Source organism: Chelon labrosus (assembly GCF_963514085.1).
Source record: "Chelon labrosus genome assembly, chromosome: 3".
Taxonomy (NCBI): Eukaryota; Metazoa; Chordata; class Actinopteri; order Mugiliformes; family Mugilidae; genus Chelon; species Chelon labrosus.
In genome coordinates, this window is record NC_140339.1 from 32,173,821 (window position 1) to 32,196,576 (window position 22,756).

General features: G+C 41.3%; 1 protein-coding gene across 2 annotated transcripts in view; it reads left to right on the forward strand.

The window, feature by feature from the left end:
• itfg1 (integrin alpha FG-GAP repeat containing 1) overlaps positions 1 to 22,756 on the forward strand; it is a 202,917-nt gene that overhangs the window by 94,957 nt on the left and 85,204 nt on the right. Inside the window, exons 11-12 of one of the 2 annotated variants that reach the window (XM_084541942.1) lie at positions 20,342 to 20,492; positions 21,383 to 21,491. In XM_084541942.1, coding sequence (XP_084398068.1) covers positions 20,342 to 20,492; positions 21,383 to 21,491 — 260 coding nt within the window. The remainder of the gene's footprint in view (positions 1 to 20,341; positions 20,493 to 21,382; positions 21,492 to 22,756) is intronic. The other variant, XM_084541943.1, reaches the window with a different exon arrangement.

Here is a 22,756-nt window from a genome sequence, read left to right on the forward strand (position 1 = left end):
ATAAAACGATTGACCCAAGAAACACTCGTTTGTGAAATTACTAAGTAATTTGTGTCAGTATTTAAGGCACATACGTATATATATATATATATATATATATATATATATATATATATACTGGTGCGGACATATTTACAACTGCTTTCCAACTGTTGTTCTTTCGTAGTTATAAAAGGACTGAATTCTTCTTTGATAAGGAACTGTGTGGAGTGTTTTTGTTCGGTGTTTCTATCAGTGTGAAGTGTGTGGTGTGGGCTGCAGTTTGTAGCACTACCTGTGTCCCTCTCTCTTTTAGCTCTAACCAGCTGATCAGAATAAAAATACTGATAGGACCTTCCAAACAACCTCTAGGCTTTTAGAGTTGGTTGCTAGACACACACACACTCACAATACTGATCTTAACTGTTGCTGGAGAATGCAACTGCAATGAGGAAAATTGTTTCTGGGTGTTGGTTGAGACATTGTGGATGACTCCCAGCATCTTTGCCTGCAGGTTCACTATAAAGGTGCTAAAAAAAAAAGTGGAGATTTAAAAGAAAATTGCTAATAATTTCTTTGTAATGGTGACTTCTGAGCTCAGCTCAGTGGACAGAAGCGAGAGCTATGGTGCTCCTTTAAGTTTTATTGTTCGTTGCTGAACAAGTTAAAAACAAATGTGTAATTAGCCTTGCGTATGAAACTTGGTTGATTAGACTGAGACGCTCTTCCTCTTTGGGTCAGCAGACAATATGTAGAGCAGAGTTTCTCTCAGCAGCGGAAGGAGGAGGCAGGGGAAAAGATGATGCGACACTGTTAGCCTTTTTACTGTGAAATTATTAAGAACACCTATTTTAGAAGGAAACATGTGCTGTTAGCTGCTGGTGCAGGAATATCTGTTGTGATTACAATGACTTCTCTGATACATCCAAGACAACAAGACTAATATACTCCACCAAGCACAACAATGTGCCTAAAATGTCCTGGCGACTTGAGGGACGGCATGCTTGTGATTGCATGCTAGCATGTTGCAGAATTTATGATAGTAATGTACCAAGTTGATACAGTGGCCATTTTATCAGACAAAAATATTGCGTTGCCAGAACCTGGCATTTGTAGTTGCTCCATATTTAAGGGTCCCTGTGATAAATTCCTGTAATGCTTTCACAGATTTGATAATATTGGCTAAGAAAAATACTGACCATATACATATTCAGACACAGGAGAGCAGCCAGCTTCCCACTGTCTTTTTCTCTCTTCCTCTTTTTGCACATTAAAGACATAATGTTTGACCGAGTGCCACCGGAGAGACTCTCTCCATGTGAACGCACAACTGCTTCCATTCTGCACAAAGATAATAGCCCCTTCTGTCCTCACCCGTTTACTTTGAAAATTAATTAAATCTTGTTAAGGCTTTAGGCCTCTCCCAGGGATTGAGCACAAGAGAGACTGTGTACATACAGTGTATGTGTGCCAGAGAGAGAGAGATGGGGAGGATGTTTGGTTTGCCAATTATGTGAGAAAGATTCTATGTAAGATGCTGCCTGAAGGCAATAGTAGATAGGGAGGAGAGCTTCCTAAATGAATGAAAACTTCATCTCTGAGCTTACAGTCAGTTATCCACCTGTAGTTTAGTTTAGTTATCACAATCCAAGTTCTTCATTGGCGATGATACAATCTCAACAGTATCTGAACAGCCTATCAAAAGCCTTGGAAGGAGTCACAGCTTACGTCAAAATGTGGCTTGGACTTCCACGATGCCTCACCACCATAGGCCTCTATGGGGATGGTGTCCTCAAGTTGCCCCTCACCAGTCTCACGGAGGAGTTCAAGTGCGCTAAAACACGACTCCAGATGACACTGAATGAATCCACAGACGTAGTAGTGAGGAACAATGCACCGACCTTGGCCACTGGGCGCTAATGGAGACCACCAGCTGCAGTGGAGGAGGCATCATCAGCTCTCAGACATGCTGACATCATAGGGCATGTTCAGCAAGGAAGAGCAGGCCTAGGGCTAACAGCTTGCCGCCCATATTGGAGCAAGGCCACTGCACCAGCACGGAGGAAGATGGTGGTGGAGGAAGTATGCCATCAGGAGGAGGCTGCAAGGTGGGCCAAGGCGGTCTCCCTTGACAAGCAAGGAAAGTGGACACGGTGGGACTGTGTCGAGAGGAGGAAAATCAGCTGGAAGGATGTGTGGGCCATGGAAGTGAGGAGCCCGAGCTTTGCCATCAGAGCTACCTACGACATCCTTCCAACATCAACCAATCTCCAATAGTTCAGTCAATATCCAGGTTGTACCCTTTGCTCCAGGCCAGCCTCTCTCCGGCACATATTCTTAGGGTGTAAAACAACTCTCCCCCAAGGACGGTACACTTGGCGTCAGAATCAAATTATAAAGAGCCTTGCGTCCACCCTGGAGGACAAGAGAGCTGCCATCAACTTCCTACCATCGCAAGTACCCAACCCCCCATGGACAGCTGCCTTTGTCCGTGAAGGGGCTAAAGCAGCCAGGAGCATCTCCACACCATCAGAGAGAGGCCAGCTCTGCCCAGCATGTGACTAGAAACTGCTGATGGATATTGGCCTACAGCTTGTCTTCCCTACACAGATCGCCACTGCCACCTTAAGACCTGAGATGGTGCTCTGGTCTCCTTCTCTAAAGAAGGTTTACATCATCGAGCTGACTGTACCCTCAGAGGATTCCATGGAGGAGGCATACGAGCGAAAACATATGCTGAGTTAGCTGCTGAAACAAAGCATCGGGGCTGGAACACGAAAGTCCGCACAGAGGAGGTCGGGTGCAGAGGCTTTGTAGCAACATCTACCACCAAACTGCCGAGAGAACTGGGAGTCGGGGCCCAGAGTCAGTGCAGTGCCAACAGGAAATGCAACAGAGGCAGCAGAGAGAAGCAGCCGGTGGCTCTTGATGAAGCGGAAGCACCCCTGCTGGCCCCCCAAGTAGCAGACCCAAAGGTATGCAGTCAGGCTTGAATCAGGGAACAGGACAGACCTGCCATGCATCGTCCCATGAGATTTCCACAACATTACAACAAGGCGTTTCTCATGAACAATTGGGCATGGGATGCAGGCTCAGGACTGATCACCCTGTAGCCGGATGCCTCTGATGGGGGGTGTATAGTGTGAAGGGCTGAAACACCCCATGAACCAGAGGAACACTACTGATGATGCATCCCAAAATTCAACCAAACTCCCGAGCTTCTTCAAACAATTTACCTAGAACTCTTGTACGTGTTTGCACAAAAAAATCTAATCCTGTGTTTTAGAATCTTACTCATACAGTGTGTGCAACTTAATGACAAATATGACACTGTTGTGCTGGCTTTCAGCTCCTCAGTTCAGTGCAAAAATGTACAGTTAAGTTCTTAAAGCTACATTATGTATTTGCTGAGACTTAGTGGCATGGCACACCAATCCAACGGTGAGCCATTTTCCTGTTTCGGACCCTCAGTGTGTTCCTAGTGTTTTCAGTGTGTTCTGCACTGTTGGATCTCACCCCAGACCAAGTCTGTGTGTTGTTCGACCTGTGCCTGGCTATCACCTATTTCCAGTTTAACGGAGAATTCTGCAGGCAAAAACGCAACTGTGCGATGGGGCCACCAGTATCACCGATTGTTTCCAGTCTCTACACGGAGGAGGTAGAGATCAGAGCCCTGAACTCCTTCATCAGGAACCACTCCCACCCGTTGGTTCAGGCATGTTGACGACACTTGGGGTAAACTCAAGACACAGGAGGTGGAATCTTTCCCCTGGCACATCAATACAGTGGACAGCAACTTCAAGTTCACTCGGGAGGACATCAGCAGCGATAGTTTGGCCTTTTTGGACTGTCTTGTGCACGTGGAAGAAGACAGTAGCCTCATCTTTGAAAACATACACTATATTGCCAGAAGTATTCACTCACCCATCCAAATAACTGAATTCAGGTGTTCCAATCACTTCCATGGCCACAGGTGTATAAAATCAAGGACCTAGACATGTGTACTGCTTCTACAAACATTTGTGAAAGAATGGGCTACTCTCAGGAGCTCAGTGAATTCCAGTGTGGTTCTGTGATAGGATGCCACCTGTGCAACAAGTCCAGTCGTGAAATTTCCTCGCGACTAAATATTCCATACTCAACTGTCAGTGGTATTATAACAAAGTGGAAGCATTTGGGAACGACAGCAACTCAGCCACGAAGTGGAAGGCCACGTAAAATCAGATTAGCTCAAGAACAGTATGTAGTGAGCTTCATGGAATAGGTTTTTCATGGCCTGAGCAGCTGTGAAGCCATACATCTCCAAGTAAAATGCAAAGTGCTGGATGCAGTGGTGTAAAGCACGCCACCACTGAATTGGAGCGGTGGAGACGTGTTCTCTAGAGTGATGAATCATGCTTCTCCATCTGGCAATCTGATGGACGAATTTGGGTTTGGCAGTTGCCAGGAGAGTGGTACTTGTCTGACTGCAAGTGTGAAGTTTGGTGGAGGGGGGATTATGGTGTGGGGTTGTTTTTCAGGAGCTGGGCTTGGCCCCTTAGTTCCAGGGAAAGGAACTCTGAATGCTTCAGCATACCAAGAGATTTTGGACAATTACATGCTCCCAACTTTGTGTGAACAGTTTGGGGATGGCCCCTTCCTGTTCCAACCTGACCACGCACCAGTGCACAAAGCAAGGTCCATAGACATGGATGAGTGAGTTTGGTGTGGAAGAACTTGACTGGCCTGCACAGAGCCCTGACGTCAACCCGACAGAACACCATTGGGATGAATAGAGCAAAGACTGTGAGCCAAGCCTCCTCGTCCAACACCAGTGTGTGACCTCACAAATGTGCTTCTGGAAGAATGGTCAAAAATTCCCATAAACACACTCCTAAACCTTGTGGAAAGCCTTTCCAGAAGAGTTGAATCTGTTATAGCTGCAAAGTGTGGGCCGACGTCATATTAAACCCTATGGATTAAGAATGGGATGTCACTTGTCAGGGATGCTCTCAGAACCCTTCAGCACCGAGCACGGACTGTACCTACAAGATTGGATGGTAAAGAGAAGGAGCAACAAAACATCAAACTAACACTCAACAATATGTGAAATATGTGAGTAGAACAACAAGAGGAAGAACATTGCCATCCCCTACATGGCTGGCATATCTCAGGAAAGTTTTCATCGATATCCAGTTTATTTCGAACCCAGTAATACACTCCACCCCAAAGACAAAACACACAGACAAAAACAGAGCAATGTAATTTATGCTGTTCAGTGCGGTGAGGAATGTACATACTTGTACATAAGGCCCAACACAGGAGAGCCATCTCATCAGGAAACGATTCAGAAGTCCACTTACCCCTGAAGGACAAAGGACACTCTTTTGAAGACAACAGCGTCCATATCTTAGCCAGAGAAGACAGATGGTTTGAAAGAGGAGTAAAGGAAGCCATCTATGTTAGATTGGAAAAAACCTTCTCTGAGCAGAGGAGGTGCACTGAGATATAATAAGCCATCAATTTACAATACAGTCCTAACTTTGTCCCCAAAAAGTTTCAACCCCATTCACACCTTGAGACTGGAGCCTCTGACTGATAATGGGTCATTAGAGCAACATTCATAGGGGAAGAAGACAGGGAAAAACAGGCCCTCCTCAACAGCAGATGAGTATCTAGCCGTTAATGGCCATTAGTTGTCCCATTTTATGGTTGTTAACAGAAACAAGTCAAGAAAGTTTTTGATGGGCTACACCCACAGATGTTCCTCTTTTACCCTTCTCACCAGTCCCTTACAACTGAAGAAGCTACTTGGATGAGTCTTTAAAAAAAAAAAACTCTACAAGTCCAGTTGCCCTTCTTAAATGCTTTTTGGATATACTCTATATAATCTCTGGATGACTGAGAACCTTCACAGATGCAGTTAGATACACCCCCCCAAAAGATAGATGTGTTTAAGATAGATTTAATTTACCACCTCTTTCTTTACGCAAATAAATAACATTTATTTAAATACATTTGCCCCTATTTATTTTTTCAGTTATTTGTTAACTACATTAACTTGAAAGCATCTTATAGTCTGTTTATGAAAATCATAATTATACAGAGTGATAAATAAAGCACTTTGGATTAATTATGAGGTTTAGCTTCTGCTAAGGCTTCCAGGACTGTAGCACTGATGAAGCAGTGAAGCAATAAGGCAAGCATCAAGCAGCTCCATTTCTTTATCAATTAATGAAGAGAATATGCCTGTACATAACTTACTGTCCTGCTGCTTTTAAGAGCTTGTCAGCTGTAATTACAGTCACTGAAGTGTTGTTTCCTGCTATCAAAGTAATGCTGCGCAGATGTGGTTAGACTCCCAGGCTATTTTTACATACACCATGATGTGAGAGCAAGTAGCAGCTCTGTGAAGGTAGACTTCATATTCACAGAAAGACACACACACACACATTCTCCATTTTCCATTCTCCACAGGGACACAGAGCATCCTGCTGGGTGTGAGTGTCTGATGTTGAAATGGTCCACCTCGGCTTCATAAGAGCCCCCGTCACATGAGGAATGGTCTAAATGTCACACTACACCCTCCACTGGTCTGCCCTGCTTAGATGCGCGTGCATGTGTATCAGAGTGTACATGTCTCATGCAGCCATGCATGGAGCAGTGTGAGGTGAGAGGGAGCTATTTCTGGAATACGAAATGAGGTCACAGATGGAAAGTGCAGAACTTAAGTGATTTCTGTTGTACATCACTCCTCGATGGCACAACCGCAATGTTCCATACACATATTATTTCTGATTACTGGTGATTGCAGACACCTGTGATTTGAACTATTATTGTCAATCAAAAAGAGCTGTCGGGTATCACGAATGTCTGTGGAAAAGAATGCAAATCAACAACTGCACGACACACTCTCACAAAGCATATACACATTTCCTTTATCTGCAGAACCTCTCAGGCTATAGGTCAGCAAGGGTCTGACAGTAGAAGAATAATGTTGTTAACTTCTGCTTGAGATTGTTCCCCAGCACAATTACAACAAACCTCTCATCTCTTCTGTCTCCATAGAACATGTACTTAAAGACAGGAAAAAGTTTTATCCAGAGAATTTCTTCTAAACTGTCTGCCTTTCTGTCTCAACATCACGTCATAAGATCAACCCAACAGTGGTTACAATCAATCTTCTTCTTTTCCTTTCAACTGTTTCCTTCAGGGATCTCTATAGCGAATTATCTGTTTCCATCCCTCCATCCCTATCTTCTGTATCCTCTTTTCTCACACCAACTACCTAAGGGTGGGCGATTAATTGAATTTTGATTTTGATTTTGGCTTCCCTCGATCATGAAAACAAGATAATCGTAAGACACGCCGTGTCTTGTGTGGTATATGCAGCGAACCCTTCCATCTCCACCTGTGCACTCCGCTCCGCCCCGCCCCGCCTGAAAATCTTCACTTTCAGCCACGCCGATGCATATTGCCAGTGGTTGTTTGGGGAAAAAAAACGTGTAGAAGATGGCAGAAAGGCAGCCTTTCTGTGGTGTGGAAACACTTCAGTTTCGAGGAGTCTGACTCAGAACAAACAAAGATATTGTGCAAAAGATGTCACACGACCGTGTCTGCACCTCGAGGGAACACGACCAGTTTATTTATTTAAAGTCCATACACAGAGTAATACATGACCAAGCAGTGAAGGAACTCAAAAACTCAAAAACGAAAAGCTCCTCGACCCCTGCTTCCGCACAGCCAGTGTGTGTCAGTCAGGTATTCTTGTTAATACTAATTTTGGCCAAAAGAGTGTGCCTGTACCTCAAAATATAGTTTTACCATGTTAACTGTTATATCATTGATATACTGATTGTTACTACAGTATGTTTTTTTGCAGTACTAGGTAAGGTTGTTGTAGCAAGAGCATTACACCATTGTTGGTGTTGGGTTTTTTATCGTAAAGAGGAGTAATTCTGTTTCAGTGTACAGTACTTCAAGTCTGGGAAAGTGTTTATTTTTTATTTTTACATAATTCATTTTATTAATATAAAGTTTAAAAAAAAAAGTTGTACATTTTTCTCTTATTTGTATTTTTCTTGTTTTTCAGTTCAAACTTATCGTATTAAAAGAAATACCAGAGTTAAAAGTTCAATGAATGCTTGTTCTCAAATCAATGAATAATCGTTTTTAATAATCGTGATTACAATATCAATCAAAATAATCATGATTATGATTTTTGGCATAATCGAGCAGCCCTATACCTACCTCCATATCCTCCTTCACTACATCTATAAACCTGCTCTTTGGTCTTGCTCTGGACCTCCTGCCTAGCAGCTCTAATCTCTGAACCTGTCCAAATCAGAACCGAGCCATGATGCAGTCCCACCTTCACCATGAACTCCTGATATCCTCCACCACTCTAACATCCTTCTTTGCTTCCTCAAAAAATATAATGGCTCCTCTCTTGGTACCCTGTCATACGCTTTCTCTAGATCTACAAAGACACAATGCAGCATTTTCTGTCCTTCTGCCCTTTCCCACATCTTCATTGTATGTTTCATTAGCTTGATACCTCTGTAGCTTCTGCAACTTTGCACCAAAACATTCCACCTCCATTGTTCAGGCATCCCCTCACTCTCCAAGATCTTGTTAAACAAACCAATTAAAAACTCCACTTCCATCTCTACGAGACACTTCACAGTTATGTTATCAGGACCAACTGCCTTCCCACTCTTCATCCTCTTCAAAGCCATCCTAACTTCACCCTTACTAATCTTTTCTACTTCCTGCTCAACAATAGTTGCCTCTTCAACTTTTCTTTCCCTTTCATTTTCTTCATTCATCAGTTCCTCAAAGTATTCCTTTCACCTTTCCTTCATGCTCCTATCACCTGTCAACACATTTCTGTCACTATCCTTTATCACTGTAACCTGCTGCACCTCCCTCCCACCTGTATCCCTCTTTCACCAACCAGTACAAATCCTTCTCACCTTTCTTACTGTCCAGCCTCTCATATATGTCCTCATGTGCCTTCAGTTAGACCTTTCCCACCACTATCTTCCCCTCTTGCTGGATCTCCCTATATTCCTGCCTATTTTCCTCATTCCTCTTCTTCCTAGCCAACCTCTTCCTCTGAATATTCTCCTGCACTTCCTCATTTCACCATCAAGTCTCCTTGTCATCTTTTCCCCCTTCCAGATGACACACCTAATACCTTCCTACCTGTCTCCCTGATCACTTTAGCTGTAGTTACCCAGTCATCTGGAAGCACCTCCTGACCCCCTAAAGCCTGTCTCAACTCACCACTTAAAAATCGCACAGCACTCTTCCTTTTTGAACTTCCACCACTTCGTCCTCTGCTGTGCCTTTGCTCTCGACAGCTTCCTCACCACCAGTCATTCTACACACCATTATCCTATGCTGTCTAGCTACACTTCTACTGGACTACTTTACAATCGCTAGTCTCCTTCAGATTACACCTTCTACACAAGATATAGTCTGCGTGCTCCTGCCTCTGCTCTTATATGTTACCCTATGTTCCAGCCTCTTTTGGTTGAAAGTGTTCGCTACAGTCATGTTTGTACTTATCGCAAAGTCTACCACCTCTGACTTTCTGAGTTCCTCACCTGAACACCAAACCTGCACATTGCTTTCCTATCAACACTATTTCCTTCACCAACACTGCCTTGTGGAGCATAACCACACACAACATTCAGCAGTGTCTCCTGTTTCTTCATGTGATTTGTAATCCCTACATGGCGCTATGATGTGGACATCAAGTTTGTCATCTGTTGCGGACTCCTTGAACTTTTTTTTTCTGAAAATGGGTTTTTTACTAGCCCAGCTGTTTGTATGGCATCATTGCTGCTTAATGAATTTTGAACAAAGACGAATCTTTAACCATATCATGTGACTTTCTAATTCTAAAGCAGTTTTCATTTTGCAAACCTATACAAACTCATAGTCATGCTTTAGTGTGGCCTGCATACACTCATCCTTGTTGATGTCTCAGTGTACAAACTGCCTTCTGTTGGAACCTAATACTTCACATGTTGACACATCAGTTCAGAGCACCTTCTGTTATTTTTCTACACACCAGTGGACTTTGCTTAGACATCGGTGCAATGGCTTTTTGGCTGCAAGTCTTCCATTAAGATCACTTTTCATCACTTATTTGGCTTGTAAATGGATGTACCAGGATCCACTAATGTGCCTTTCATCTGCTGCATTCGGTTTCCTTGGTCTGCCACTGCATTTCCTGTCCTCAGCTTTGCTTTTTTCTTTGGATTTTGTGAAATAGCTTAGGCAGTACACCTAGAAACACTTGTCTGAGGAAGAATTTCTGCCTGTGAAATGCTATAATTCTTTTAGGATTCTTGTTTTCATAATCTTGCTATAGTTTAAAATGTTTGCCTGTTCTACTCATATTACTGTTATATTTTTATTACATACTTAATTAAATCCCTCTGTTTCTTTAAAGATTTTTAACTTTAAAGATTTTTACCCTCAGCCTTACATATCTGTATTTCATAAAACAAGTGTAATAGATAGATAGATAGATAGATAGGTTTCATTTGTCACATGCACAGTTATACATAGTACAATGCACAGTGAAATGTACTGTTGTACCTGCAGCCAGTAGTAAAAAAATATATAAGTACTACAGTAAACAGTAGTTACTACAGTAAACAGTAGTTGCACACAAGGTAAGCGATGTAAGTGTAATAATAGTATTTCCTAATACCTCACTGCATTCATTCATTCATTATCTGTAAACGCCTATCCTCTAGACTCTAGAGGCGTTTACAGATCCGGGGCCCGGTGGTTGGGGACCCCTTCTCTAGAGGGTTGCAGGGCGGGGCTTCAGCTTTTCCCAGCTGTCATTAGGCAGAATCATTGCTAAACCAAACCCAAAACTCATTACTCTGTTAGTGATTCTGGCTTTAGAAAACCGTCCTTTCACTAGTTTTAAATATGGTAACAGATCAGTCTATCTGGGCTTGCCTTTGTTTTATATTTCTGTATTAACATGTGTCTTCAAATTACTGGGCTCTTCTAACAGAAAACTAGGTATAGTACTTCGTAAAGCACTTTTTTAGTGAATGAGCGTTTGTACTGTGTTACTAATGGTGGCTGGTATCAACAAGCATGACCAAAAGGATAGTTTACTCCACAATAATTCCTATTTACTATCTTTATTGTTGACGGCAGTTGACTTTCAGTATTGCAATTTGCATTTGTACTGTTAAATTCAGATAAAACGTGATGAAGTCAGAGTTCAAACTTAAGTTAACGCCTCCTTCTGTGCCACCTCACATATGGTTATCCAAATCTCACTGCTCTTGATCTTGTTGATGTCTTGATGAGTTCCCTCACATTAAGTTTTCCTGTTGCCGTGAATGTTAATGCTTGTGCATGTCTGTGTGTGTTTCCATCTATTAGTATGCGCCACAACAAACAGCTGCCAAGAGCTTAGAAGGCTGTTGCTAGGCAATGCCATTTAAAATCCATCTCTCTGTATGTTAGAAGCTGAGTAGCTGTGTTTGTCTCTCCATTTTGTTGCTCATACCAGGGTGGAATCCGGAGTATAATGAGTCAGTTGCTCTGTTAGTCCTGCACAGTATTTTTTTTCCAAAGTGCAACTTTGCTGTTGGGAGACTGGTTGGACCTCAAGTGAATTTGTTAACAAAGAAAATTAAGCAGCTTTCAGGAAACAGTTTAGTAATAGCATAATGAGTGATGATGTTTGCAATTAATTGCTAGTTGTAAACAAAGTAACATTCTTGTGGGGATTGCTGCAATGTTATCACACCAAAATTTGTAGTCTGAATGAGTGCTTCAGAGAAAATTACACAGGCAGTATCCATGTATGAACTCTTCTAAACTCTCAGCATGTGATACGTCAGTCTTGGAGTAAACTCTCCACATTTGGTATATCAGCCATTTCATTTTTCAGTTGAAACTAGAATGGATTTAACCAGCTGCTTAGCTTGTTAATGCGTAGTTTGACTGTTACTTGTAAAATGTAAAGTATAACAAGAATTAAAATTCTGCAGTCATATGAGCTATTCTGGTGTGGACAAAGACAGTGCTCACCTGCTGATTTTTTAGCCTGTATAATATATACCCCACCTGCTAAAGTCTTCTGGTGGCACTGATCTGTTGGTGATCCAGGCTCTCACTTCTATAATTCAAATTAGTTTGTGCTACTATATCTTCAAAACCTCAGATTATATTACTCTGTAGTGTTTACTTTGTAGTTATTATGATACAGACATCATTTAGAGGGGAATAATATAATTAGAATTATCTTAGGGTCAATTTCATTTTGATTGTGTTTGTTTTTGACTCCCCATAGAATGTACACATTTGAAGAGGAACAGCCTAAAATAGGGATATTGTGCTGCAGGATGAAAACACAAAGTGACTGATATCCATTTACCCATAGCAATGGAAGTTTATGCCGTGTTTTCGAATAATATTGCCCTTAACCCAGACCTAAGCCCTGGATAAACGATGCTACGCGTGTTGTGAGGCGTGAGTGCAGGAGAGCTGAGAGGAAGTGGAAGAAGGACAAGCTACAGGTGTCCTTCCAGATGTTGAAAGGCAGCTTGCGTTTTTATCAGAGAACTGTGAAAGCTGCCAAGTCCAAGCATTTCTCAGACATCATTACTTCTGGCTGTCACAATCCTCCTGTTCTGTTTAAAACTGTAAACTCTGTTCTTAATGGCCCACAATCAACCTGTCTGGAGAACTCAACTGAAGTCCGTGAGAAGTTCTTGAGCTGTTTTATTATTAAGGTCACAGGTTGTTTTGGTTCTGTTGGACCTAACAGCTGCCTTCGACACAGTGGACCATTAGATCCTCCTGTCTCGCCTGGAGAACTGGGTTGGCATTTGCGGTCGTGCCCGAGATTGGTTTAGGTCCTACCTAACTCAAAGAAGTTTTTGTGTCCATGTTGGAGCAGCAGAGTCCAATGTGCCCCTTAGATCAGGAGTGCCCCAAGGCTCTATTCTTGGCCCGCTTCTGTTTTTCCTCTACTTGGATCCTCTTGGATCAGTTCTACGGAAACATGACATTGCATTCCATTTTTATGCTGATGACAGCCAAATTTAATCTGCCCCTTAAACAAGCTGATGATTACTCCACAAACTGACTGCTAGAGTGCTTGGCAGAAATCAAGGCATGGCTGGCCATAAATTTCTCACACTTAAACAATAACAAGACCGAGGTCATGCTGTTTGGGCCTAGTGATGCCTCCGAGGTCCATGCTGATCTGGGGCCTTTAAATCAGCATTTAACACAGACAGCAACGACTTGACAGCGTTCTGAAATTGGATGCACAGATTAAATCAGTGGTTAAGTCCAGTTTCTTCTAACTGAGACAACTGGCCAAAGCAAAACCATTTCTTTCTCTCCATCACTTCGAGATTTTAATCCATGCTTTTATCACAACTCATTTAGACTACTGCAATGCACTTTATGTTGGGCTTAGCCAGATGTCACTGTCTCGACTACAGCTGATTCAAAACACTGCTTCTCGACTTTTAACTGGTACCAAAAAGCACGATCACATTACCCCAATTTTAGCGGAAATTCATTGGCCCCCTGTCCGTTTCTGGGTTGATTTTAAAATTATTTTATTTGTATTTAAATGTATTCATGGAATTGCTCCTCAGTATCTGTCTGAATTGCTCCAGCCATACGCTCCCTCACACTCTCTTAGGTCGGCAGATCAGTCATTGTTGGTTGTCCCAAAGACAAAGAGGAAGGTGAGAGGTGACCGTGCCTTTGCCGTTGCTGGCTCCAAACTGTGGAACAATTTGCCTTTGCACATTAGGCAGGCCGACTGTCTTCCTCATTTTAAATCCTCTCTTAAAACACATTTTTTCTCTTTGGCTTTTAACTCAGCATGAGATGTTGGTTCTTATTGTTTACATAGTTTGATTGGTTTTATGATTTAAATCTTGTTTTTAATTTTTCTTTGTGTTTTTATATTCTCATGTCTGTGTACAGCACTTTGGCCAACCTTTTTGTTTTTAAAGTGCTTTATAAATAAAGATTGATTGATTGATTGATTGATTGATTAACATATATAATGTGAAGAGTATTGGTCCTAGCACAGAACCCTGAAGAACTCCATAACTTACTATTGTAGAAAATAGAAGAATCATTGTTGACATGTACAAACTGGAATCTTTTAGGACTCAAACCAGTCTAATTTAGATTTCAAACCAGTCTAGTTTTTTTAATCCTGATCACACTTTCAAGTCTCTGTAGTAAAATATTGTGATCAGTGGTGTCAAATGCAGCACTAAGATCTAGCAGAAGAAGTATAGAGACAAGTCTACTGTCTGAATCCACGAGGAGATCATTGGTAACTTAAAGACAAATAAGGGCAGAATTAAAAGAAAGCTGACTTTCTAATGTGACAGAGACAGAAGAGTGAACATAAAGGAGTGAGTAATGGCAGATAACCCATGTAGGGGAATGTCACTACCAAAGAATGTGCTTTGACATCCCTGCCTGTGTTCATCATCACACTGGCTAGTAGAATGACAAACCTGAGCACTACAGGGCCTTGACAACACGTCGCTGTCTTGCTGTCACTTCATCTATGTGGACCTGCCCACTCCTTCCCCTCACCTTTCATCCTCGTCTCTTTTTCTCTTGCTCTCAGTCTCTCTCGTTTTCACTGTCAACCTGTCAGTGGTTTGCTTGCTATGTCTGAGTCACTGCAGCTGGGGGTTATCATAGTGATGATGTAATTTGAGTTTTTTTTTTTGTTTTGTTTTGTTTTTAAAGAAAAGCTCCAACAGAGCAGTAGAAAGTAGTAGTAGTAGTAGTATTACACTACAGTAGTAGTATTGCAGTAGTAGTATTTTCATTGGCTAAATACCAATACTAGTACTCCTTGTAGTCAATAAAAATACCCGCAGTCCTAGCATTATTTATTGTATATCAGTAATGCCAAGAGACAATACAGGGGCAAAATAGACGTTACAGTGGCTCTAACAGCAGATACATATAAGGAGGACTATCACAAACTGCCTGCATCCTTTCCAGAGAAGCTTAATTCCATCTATGCTCTCGTTGAGAACAACAGCAAGCTGGAGTGTTCCATGTATGGAACAAAGGTGTGCTGATGAAGGTAGAAGAGGAAAAGGCAGAGTACTGGACAAGATAAAGTGGGACTGTCTGGGGTAGGCCAGGAGGACACAATTGAGGAATCCAAGGTTCAGGCAAAATCAGTGTAGTTTATTACAGTCCAAGGTCAAAACCAGAAGTCACACGAGAAAAGGCAGAGGTACAAAGACGGCAGGCAAAACTCAGAGGTCGGAGGAACAATACTGGGTCGGATATCCAGGAATCAAACAAATTCAGGCTGGAACTCTCACACAGGGGACAAGACGATCTGGCACGGGAGGAAAGGGGGAGTGGAGCTTATATACTGAGTGAGAGGGGGATAATTAGACACAGGTGAAACACATTAGGGCAGGGAGTGCAATCAACAAGGGGAAGTAAGCTACCAGAGACAAGGGAACACACAATCCTTCAAAATAAAACAGGAAGTGACCAGACAAGAACTCAAAACCTAACAACAGAAAATTTGACACAGTCAGACCCTGACAGGGACAGGAAAGAAGGAGTTAACACGTTAGTATACCCATTCACCTTGAGGGAGATGAGCAAAGGAATGGAAGGATAACTGGATGGAGAAAAAGGTGAAGGTGGACAGTAACAGTGGTGTCTGGTCGACTGCCCCTCTGGAGGCCAATTACATGGGAGATGGGTAGAGCTACAACAGCGGAATATTGACTGCAGGCACACATACACACACAAGAAAAACACATCAGAACTGACACCGAGTTTATAAAATAATCGGCTAACATTCTCAGACACACAATTTTACTGTGTTCTTAATGGTTGGACGTTTATGGTTCTCCAGTGATGCATCATACTGACTGAAGTAATGACTTGCAAAACTAATGACAATTTATCAGCCTTCAGTGTACACTGTGTGAAGGCCTACCGGAATAATGTTGGTGCTGCCAATATAAGCAAATTAGCATTTAGCTGGAAGCTCCACTGTGTCTAAGGTGGAGCCAGGCCTCCATGGTGGAAACACTTATACTCGTTTACAACTGCAGAACAGTTAAAAAACAAACCATTTAATTAATTGACTCTTTAATAATGATTCATTCATCTTCTGTAACCGCTTGTCCTGTGAAGGGTTGTGGGGGTGGAGTGGGAGGAGCCTATCCCAGCAGGTCGCCAGTCTATCGCAGGGCTAACACAGAGAGACAGACGACCATTCACACTCACATGCACACCTACGGCCTAAGCATGTCTTTGGACAGAGGGAGGAAGCCGGAGTACCCAGAGAGAACCCACGCAGACACAGGGAGAACATGCAAACTCCACACAGAAAGGCTTCGAACCCAGAGCCTTCATGTTGTGAGGCAGATTGTGTTAATGTCATGTAATCAACTTTCAGGCTGAACACCAAAAGCATAGCCTAACACCGTTAACACTAATGTCTCATTTGCTAAATGGAGCATGCATGTATATGTGTCACAACACAACGTGTTTGAGATCCCCATCATGACCTTGTGTTCCGCTAGCTGTAGTGCAGCACTACATCAAAGCTGTAGTGCAGCACTACAGCTAGGGGAGATTGAAAACAAAAAAATGACAAACACATATTGGTGAAGAACAATCAAATGCCTTCTATAGTTCAGGCTGAAATTTTGAAATGGTCACATTTCTTTCTACGCGCGCGCACACAAACGCACGCACGCACGCACACACACATATTCTCTCTGAAAAAGTGCACCAGCTGGTGGCCTGATTATCTGCTGGTGGGCCAATCAGTGCTCACCATTAACAGTGTGTCTTGACCAGGGCATGCTGCTGTGACACATCCTTAGTGACAAGCAATCATATAGTGTGCTGTTAACTTTAAGCCTAATGAGGTAGGAGGAAGGGATAGCACAGGCCCAGTATTACTAGATTACAAAGAATGACCTTTGTGTGTAATCGCAGCCAAAGTCAGTTAATCCCACACAAGATTCCACAACCCCCGCCACATACAAAGAACCATCCATCCTGCAACACCAGCACATGCTATCTTAGATGACACTACTGTAACAGATGCCTGAAGCATTCTGTGTCAGCCACAGGAATTAATTAAATCCCTGCATTTTATGTACTTTGCAGTGCTTTAAATCCAGATTCTGTCCTTATTGACATATGACTACAGTTCTTACCCACTAAGAAGTGTTCTGTTCGGGGCTGCCCTCTTGAGCCTGGGGAGGTGGTGAGTGACAGGAGGATGATAGGAAAGCTGGAAAACCAATCCCACCCCCTACATGGTGTTACAACAGCAATGGGCAGCGCCTTCAGCACCTGACTACTTCTCCTGCGCTGTGTAAAGAAGTGTTACTGGAGGTCCTTCCTTCCTACTCCTGTGAGGCTGTACAACCAAGCCTGCTCCCAATAGACCAATATGTATAACTAATTTCCATGTCTTGTGTGCACTGTCCTTTATACTGTATCCAACACTGCAAATTTCCACACTGTGGGATAAATTAAAGGATTATCTTATGGGCAATGCCTATGTTGTACTGTAAATGGGAGTATCTGCAGATATGGTACTTTTGGTCATGCATTCTATATATAATGCGTCTGCCACGTACTGGGAGCAACTGGGGCTTCAGTGTCTTTCTAAAGGAGAAAGAGCTGGAGCTGCAGCCGCATTAGAAATTTCCCCTCCATGCAAAAAAAATGTCCAATGGTATGCACCCCAATTTCAATAAAAAGTTTATATTGGGCTTTGGCTATCATAAATAATTAATAATTATCAAAAATAATTATTTATTATTAAATAATTGGATCTGAATTACTAGATCACCTCGGGGCACCACCCTTCTGAGAAGGGAAAAGATAGCCAATTCATCAAATCAGTCTCATAAAATATACTAAATTGTCAATTTGGATTTCTGATTAATGATTAACTTAATAACTACAACCAAAATTCCACATTAACAACTTCTTAAAGTTGAAGGAGTTCTTGACAGTGTGGAGGTTGGCAAAATCCACTCTTGTGCAACATTAAACAGAAAACAGGTATGTTTAAAAGACATTTATTAACAAAGAGTAAAAGTAAACCTCTTGGACCAGACAACATTCCAAGCTGTGTACTCAAAGCTTGTGCAAACTAACTGGTGGACGTGTGTTCACTCTACAGCACTCACCTACACCATGATGAAGATGAAGTGCTTTGAGAGGGCAATCAAAGTTCACATCTCATCCTCCCTGCCCTCTACACGCAACCCTTTACGGTTTGGCTAAATAGGGCCATGGACGATGCAATAGCACTCGCACTCCACCTGAACAAGAGGAACACATACTGTACATGTGAATGCTGTTTATCAACTTCAGATCTGCCTTTAACTCCATATTCCAATCTAAATGTGTCATGAAGCTCAGGGGTCCAAAAGAGACTACAGATCCAGATTGACAACTCCATCTCATCCACACTGATCCTGATCACTGCTTTTCTCCTTATAAACACATGATTGTTCGTCCAACCACAGCACCAATGCAATCATTACATTTACTAACGACAGCTATTTCTATATTCTATTTCCATTCTATATATATATACTTTATGTTGTTATATATTTTATTCTGGGGCAGCACAATGGCGTGGTGATTAGCACTGATGCCTCACAGCAAGAAGGTTCTGTGTCCCACCGTCCAAAGACGTACTCGTTAGGTTCATTGGTGATTCTAAATTGGCCGTAGGTGTGCATGTGAGTGTGAATGGTTGTCTTGTCTCTCTGTTAGCCCTGTGATAGACTGGCGGCCTGTCCAGGGTGTACCCCGCTTCTTGCTCTATGACAGCTGGGATAGGCTCCAGCCCCCCGATGACCCCTCACAGGACAAGCAGTTACAGAAGATGAATGATTGAACATTTTATTCTTTTATTAATTCTATTTTGTATACCTTGCTGCTTCTGTGAATTTGAGCTGGCACGAGAACCCAGAATTTCTTTACTGGTAATGTTGCTGCATTGTTACTTGGTATATGACAGTGGAGAATCTTGAATCATATTAGTTACAATACTCCATCAATCTGTTCTCTATATATGGTACATTGTGGTAATATTTTACTCCAGTTGTCCCTCCTTTTTTAAACAGTGGCAGATGAATATGTTGCTACAACTAAGGCATTCACACAGTCTTTGATGTTTAAAAATAAACCTAGTGTCTTCTAATGTATTCACATCCACTCCCCAGACACTTAGGGGGGAATGTGTAATTTAAAGTCCCAAGATGGCGAGGTCTTTCACAGTTTTCCTATTTTTTAGACCAGCAGATTTCTCTAGCTCACCATTTACGCTGAGATCTAAGAACAGCTACATAGAGCTGTCTCCAAAGATAGAAAGACATGTAAAGGGAGAAAGAGGGGAATTCAATTTCACCTGTGAATCAAAGGGAGATGGTGACAAAGACTGAGCTTACAAAGTACACGTAGAGTGTTGGGGAAAATGCCTTTGTTTTTGTCAAGTAATTTTGTCCACACCTGCAAAAAAGAGTCCAAATATAGGGTGGGGTTACAGCAGCAGATGTACAGCATACTATATTAAATATAGTATGGTGCAAAGTTTCCTGTACATCCAAGCCAAGCAAATTATTAAAAGTAAAAAGGACATACATTTTTATGTATACATATATGTATGTAATGTATGTGTACTGTATATACAGTAAGATAATTGTTTTCTAATTGTTAGTAGACACATAGTATGTATGGTAGAACCAATTATATTATTACAGGTGCCTGGGACTCCAGGTTGAGGTAGATCTCATTCTGTAAAATGCTAATGTTTGTATTTTGAAAAGATCAAAATATGCTGAAAATATGAATTTCTGAATTTTCCAACTCTGTTTGATCTAGAAATCACTAATGTAGATTTAACAGAGTAACACCACCACACATCTAATATTTCAGTAAAGGCTTTGCTTCTGTTGGAACTACTTTACATCAGTTATGAAAGTGACTTTAAGGATATTATTCTGTGCTACAAAGCTTTTTGGAGTGAAATATACAATATATATAGAAACAAAACAAACTAAATGGAGAAATATCATGCTGAGACTATATGTGCATAGCATAGCAGCTTAAAGTGCTGGGGAAACATAAATTGCCAAATTAATAGCACTTTAGTTTAAGTTGTGATTCAAATCTGTCAGCCGATTTGATTCTGCTGATCTGAACTGTCAGAATGATCAACAGATGAACATATTTTTTCTTCTGACTTAGAAACTATCAGACTTTAACTATCTAAGATGCAAACGATAACATGCATTTGCTCTCTTGCTTTGCCTCCAAGCAGTCAGCAGGCCTTCCTGTTGGAGAACGTGCCCTGTAACAACAGTAGCTGCCACGATGTCGGACGAATGTTCCAAGTCCACTGGGACCAACCAGATTTGGGAGCCATCCAACATGCCGTCATGGCAACGTTCTTTGACATCTATGAGGATGTGAGTAGTTGATGTGCTGGTTTCTGGTTTGGACCATTACTGTCTCTCATACCTCAGCACCACTTGCCTCATGTGTTTCTTCTCTATTTGTCTGCCATCTTTCCCCTGCCTGTTAGATATGCCAATAAACTCTTTAATACATAGTTGAATAACTTCATGCCAAGTAGAAAAGAGAAACGAATTCATCTCACAGAGCAGACAAGAATAGTTGATATCTAATGCAGATTATGTGTAAGGCTCTGTATACTTAGGTATTCTTAGACTGGTTGTCCTGTTTATACTCTACTGAAGAATAATTCCACATTTGGGCCGAGGACAGGACAATATGATCAGTTCATATCTTCTTTATTATCAGTAATACAGTCAAGATCACATAGAGTAGCTTATTTGCAAGCCTACTTTTCTCCATCTTTGCCAGTTATTGTATTCACCAAATAAAGCAGTTTATTTTCTATGTATGTTCTGCAGCTGTTTTACTCTCCTTACGCACTCTTACTCAGCTTTTTACACAATGTCAGTCTTTAATTAAAGTGTTTTTGCCTGAATTTCTATTTCTATCTTGGCAATAAAGTGTTTATGTTAGAACAGTAAATGCACATACAAAGTCTACTCAACTCTACTTCCTGCGCATACATGCAGTAAACAATAGAAACAGTAGCTGTATTTCGATTTATTGAATGTCTTGTCTTATCAGAGTGATTTACTACTGCTAATGTTGCCTATCTACTGAATTCCACTATCCCTCTCATCGTCCATTACATTGAGGAATAGAGAGAATGTGATATTGCTAAATCAGACTCTAGTATGTTAGAAGGATAAAAATGTACATCATAACACACACATATCGAGTTCTCGTTGTCTCTTACCTTTGTGCCTGCCTTCATTTGCAGGGTATATTAGATATGCTGGTTCTGAGCAAGGCAGAGGGCAAAGATGACTTGGTCATTCACGCTTTGAAGAACAATTTTGAAGCAGATGCTTACTTTGTTAAAGTGATGGGTAAGTAGCTGCTTTGCCCAGTATGTTCTGTTCCTCCCTTCTCTCTGCATCCCTACTTTATTGAAATGGCAACATGAAGGAGGGAGAAAATGTCTTCTTCTTCCTAAGCGGTCCTCATCACATTACATGCACATCTGAAATTTGAATATTTTATGACCCCCTCCCCTTTTTTTTTCTTTACTGTAACAGTCCCTCCTAGACCAATTACAATAATTTTACAGAAGCAAATCAGTTTTCCAACCCTGAAAGCAGAAGGCCTTGATAATTTTTTTACTAGCAGAAGAAAACATGGTTCCTACATACAATGGTACTTCCGGTTTTCCTTTGTGAATCGGGTATTATACCAGCCATTTCTGCTTACATCTTTCTGAATTATGTGCAATACTAAGAAAATGAACGAAAACTTGATTGAAACACAAAGTAAAACTAATTAATAGGGATTTACTGTCATGCTTTTATTTATTTATTTTTTTTATTGCAACAGTGTTTGAGTGAACAACAAGACATGATCCTTGAAGTCAAAATGTTGGTGCAGCGTTAGTACATAGTGACGTTTGAGAAAAGCAAAAATAGTTTGACTCTTGGTAGGGCCTTTGCACAGTCTAATCTGTCACTCTGCTCATTAGTAGGAAAAGGAGTATTGTTCGTTTCAGGACAGAAAGGGATGATGTCAGAGATATCTTAGTTGGTGGAACATGTTACTGTACGTACACAGCTGCACTGCAAAAAAAGAAAAGCTGGGATAACTCAAACTTTCAAGGCAACAAACTTCAATAAAATTTTAAGTTGGGCAGTTAAACTAAATATTTTAAGTTTTGCTTTTGAGTTGCTCAACTCTGAAGTCTGATTTGGCAACTCAACTAGAAGTTGTACTAACTTTTAATTTTACGTTGTAAAAACTTCTAATCCTTACTTCTGCTAATTCTCCTGTTAGTTGTACCAACTTTTAAGTTTACATTGTAAAAACTTTTAATACTTACTTCTGCTAACTCTCCTGTACATTTTACATGGTAAAAATTGAATTCTTATACAGAATCCACTTTAATTTGGTTTAGTATAGCAGAATAATTTAAGAGGAATTTAAAATTGCACACTGCAGTAGTTTATAGTGTAACCCTACTTTACAATTTAGAACAAATAACTTTTTTTTTATCGAATTTATAAAAAATTACAGATGCAACGTATGCATTCAAAACATTTATTTAAACCAGCATCAAATCCCTTCCAGTAGGGCCAAGTAAATGAAAACTGAGACCCAATTGTCC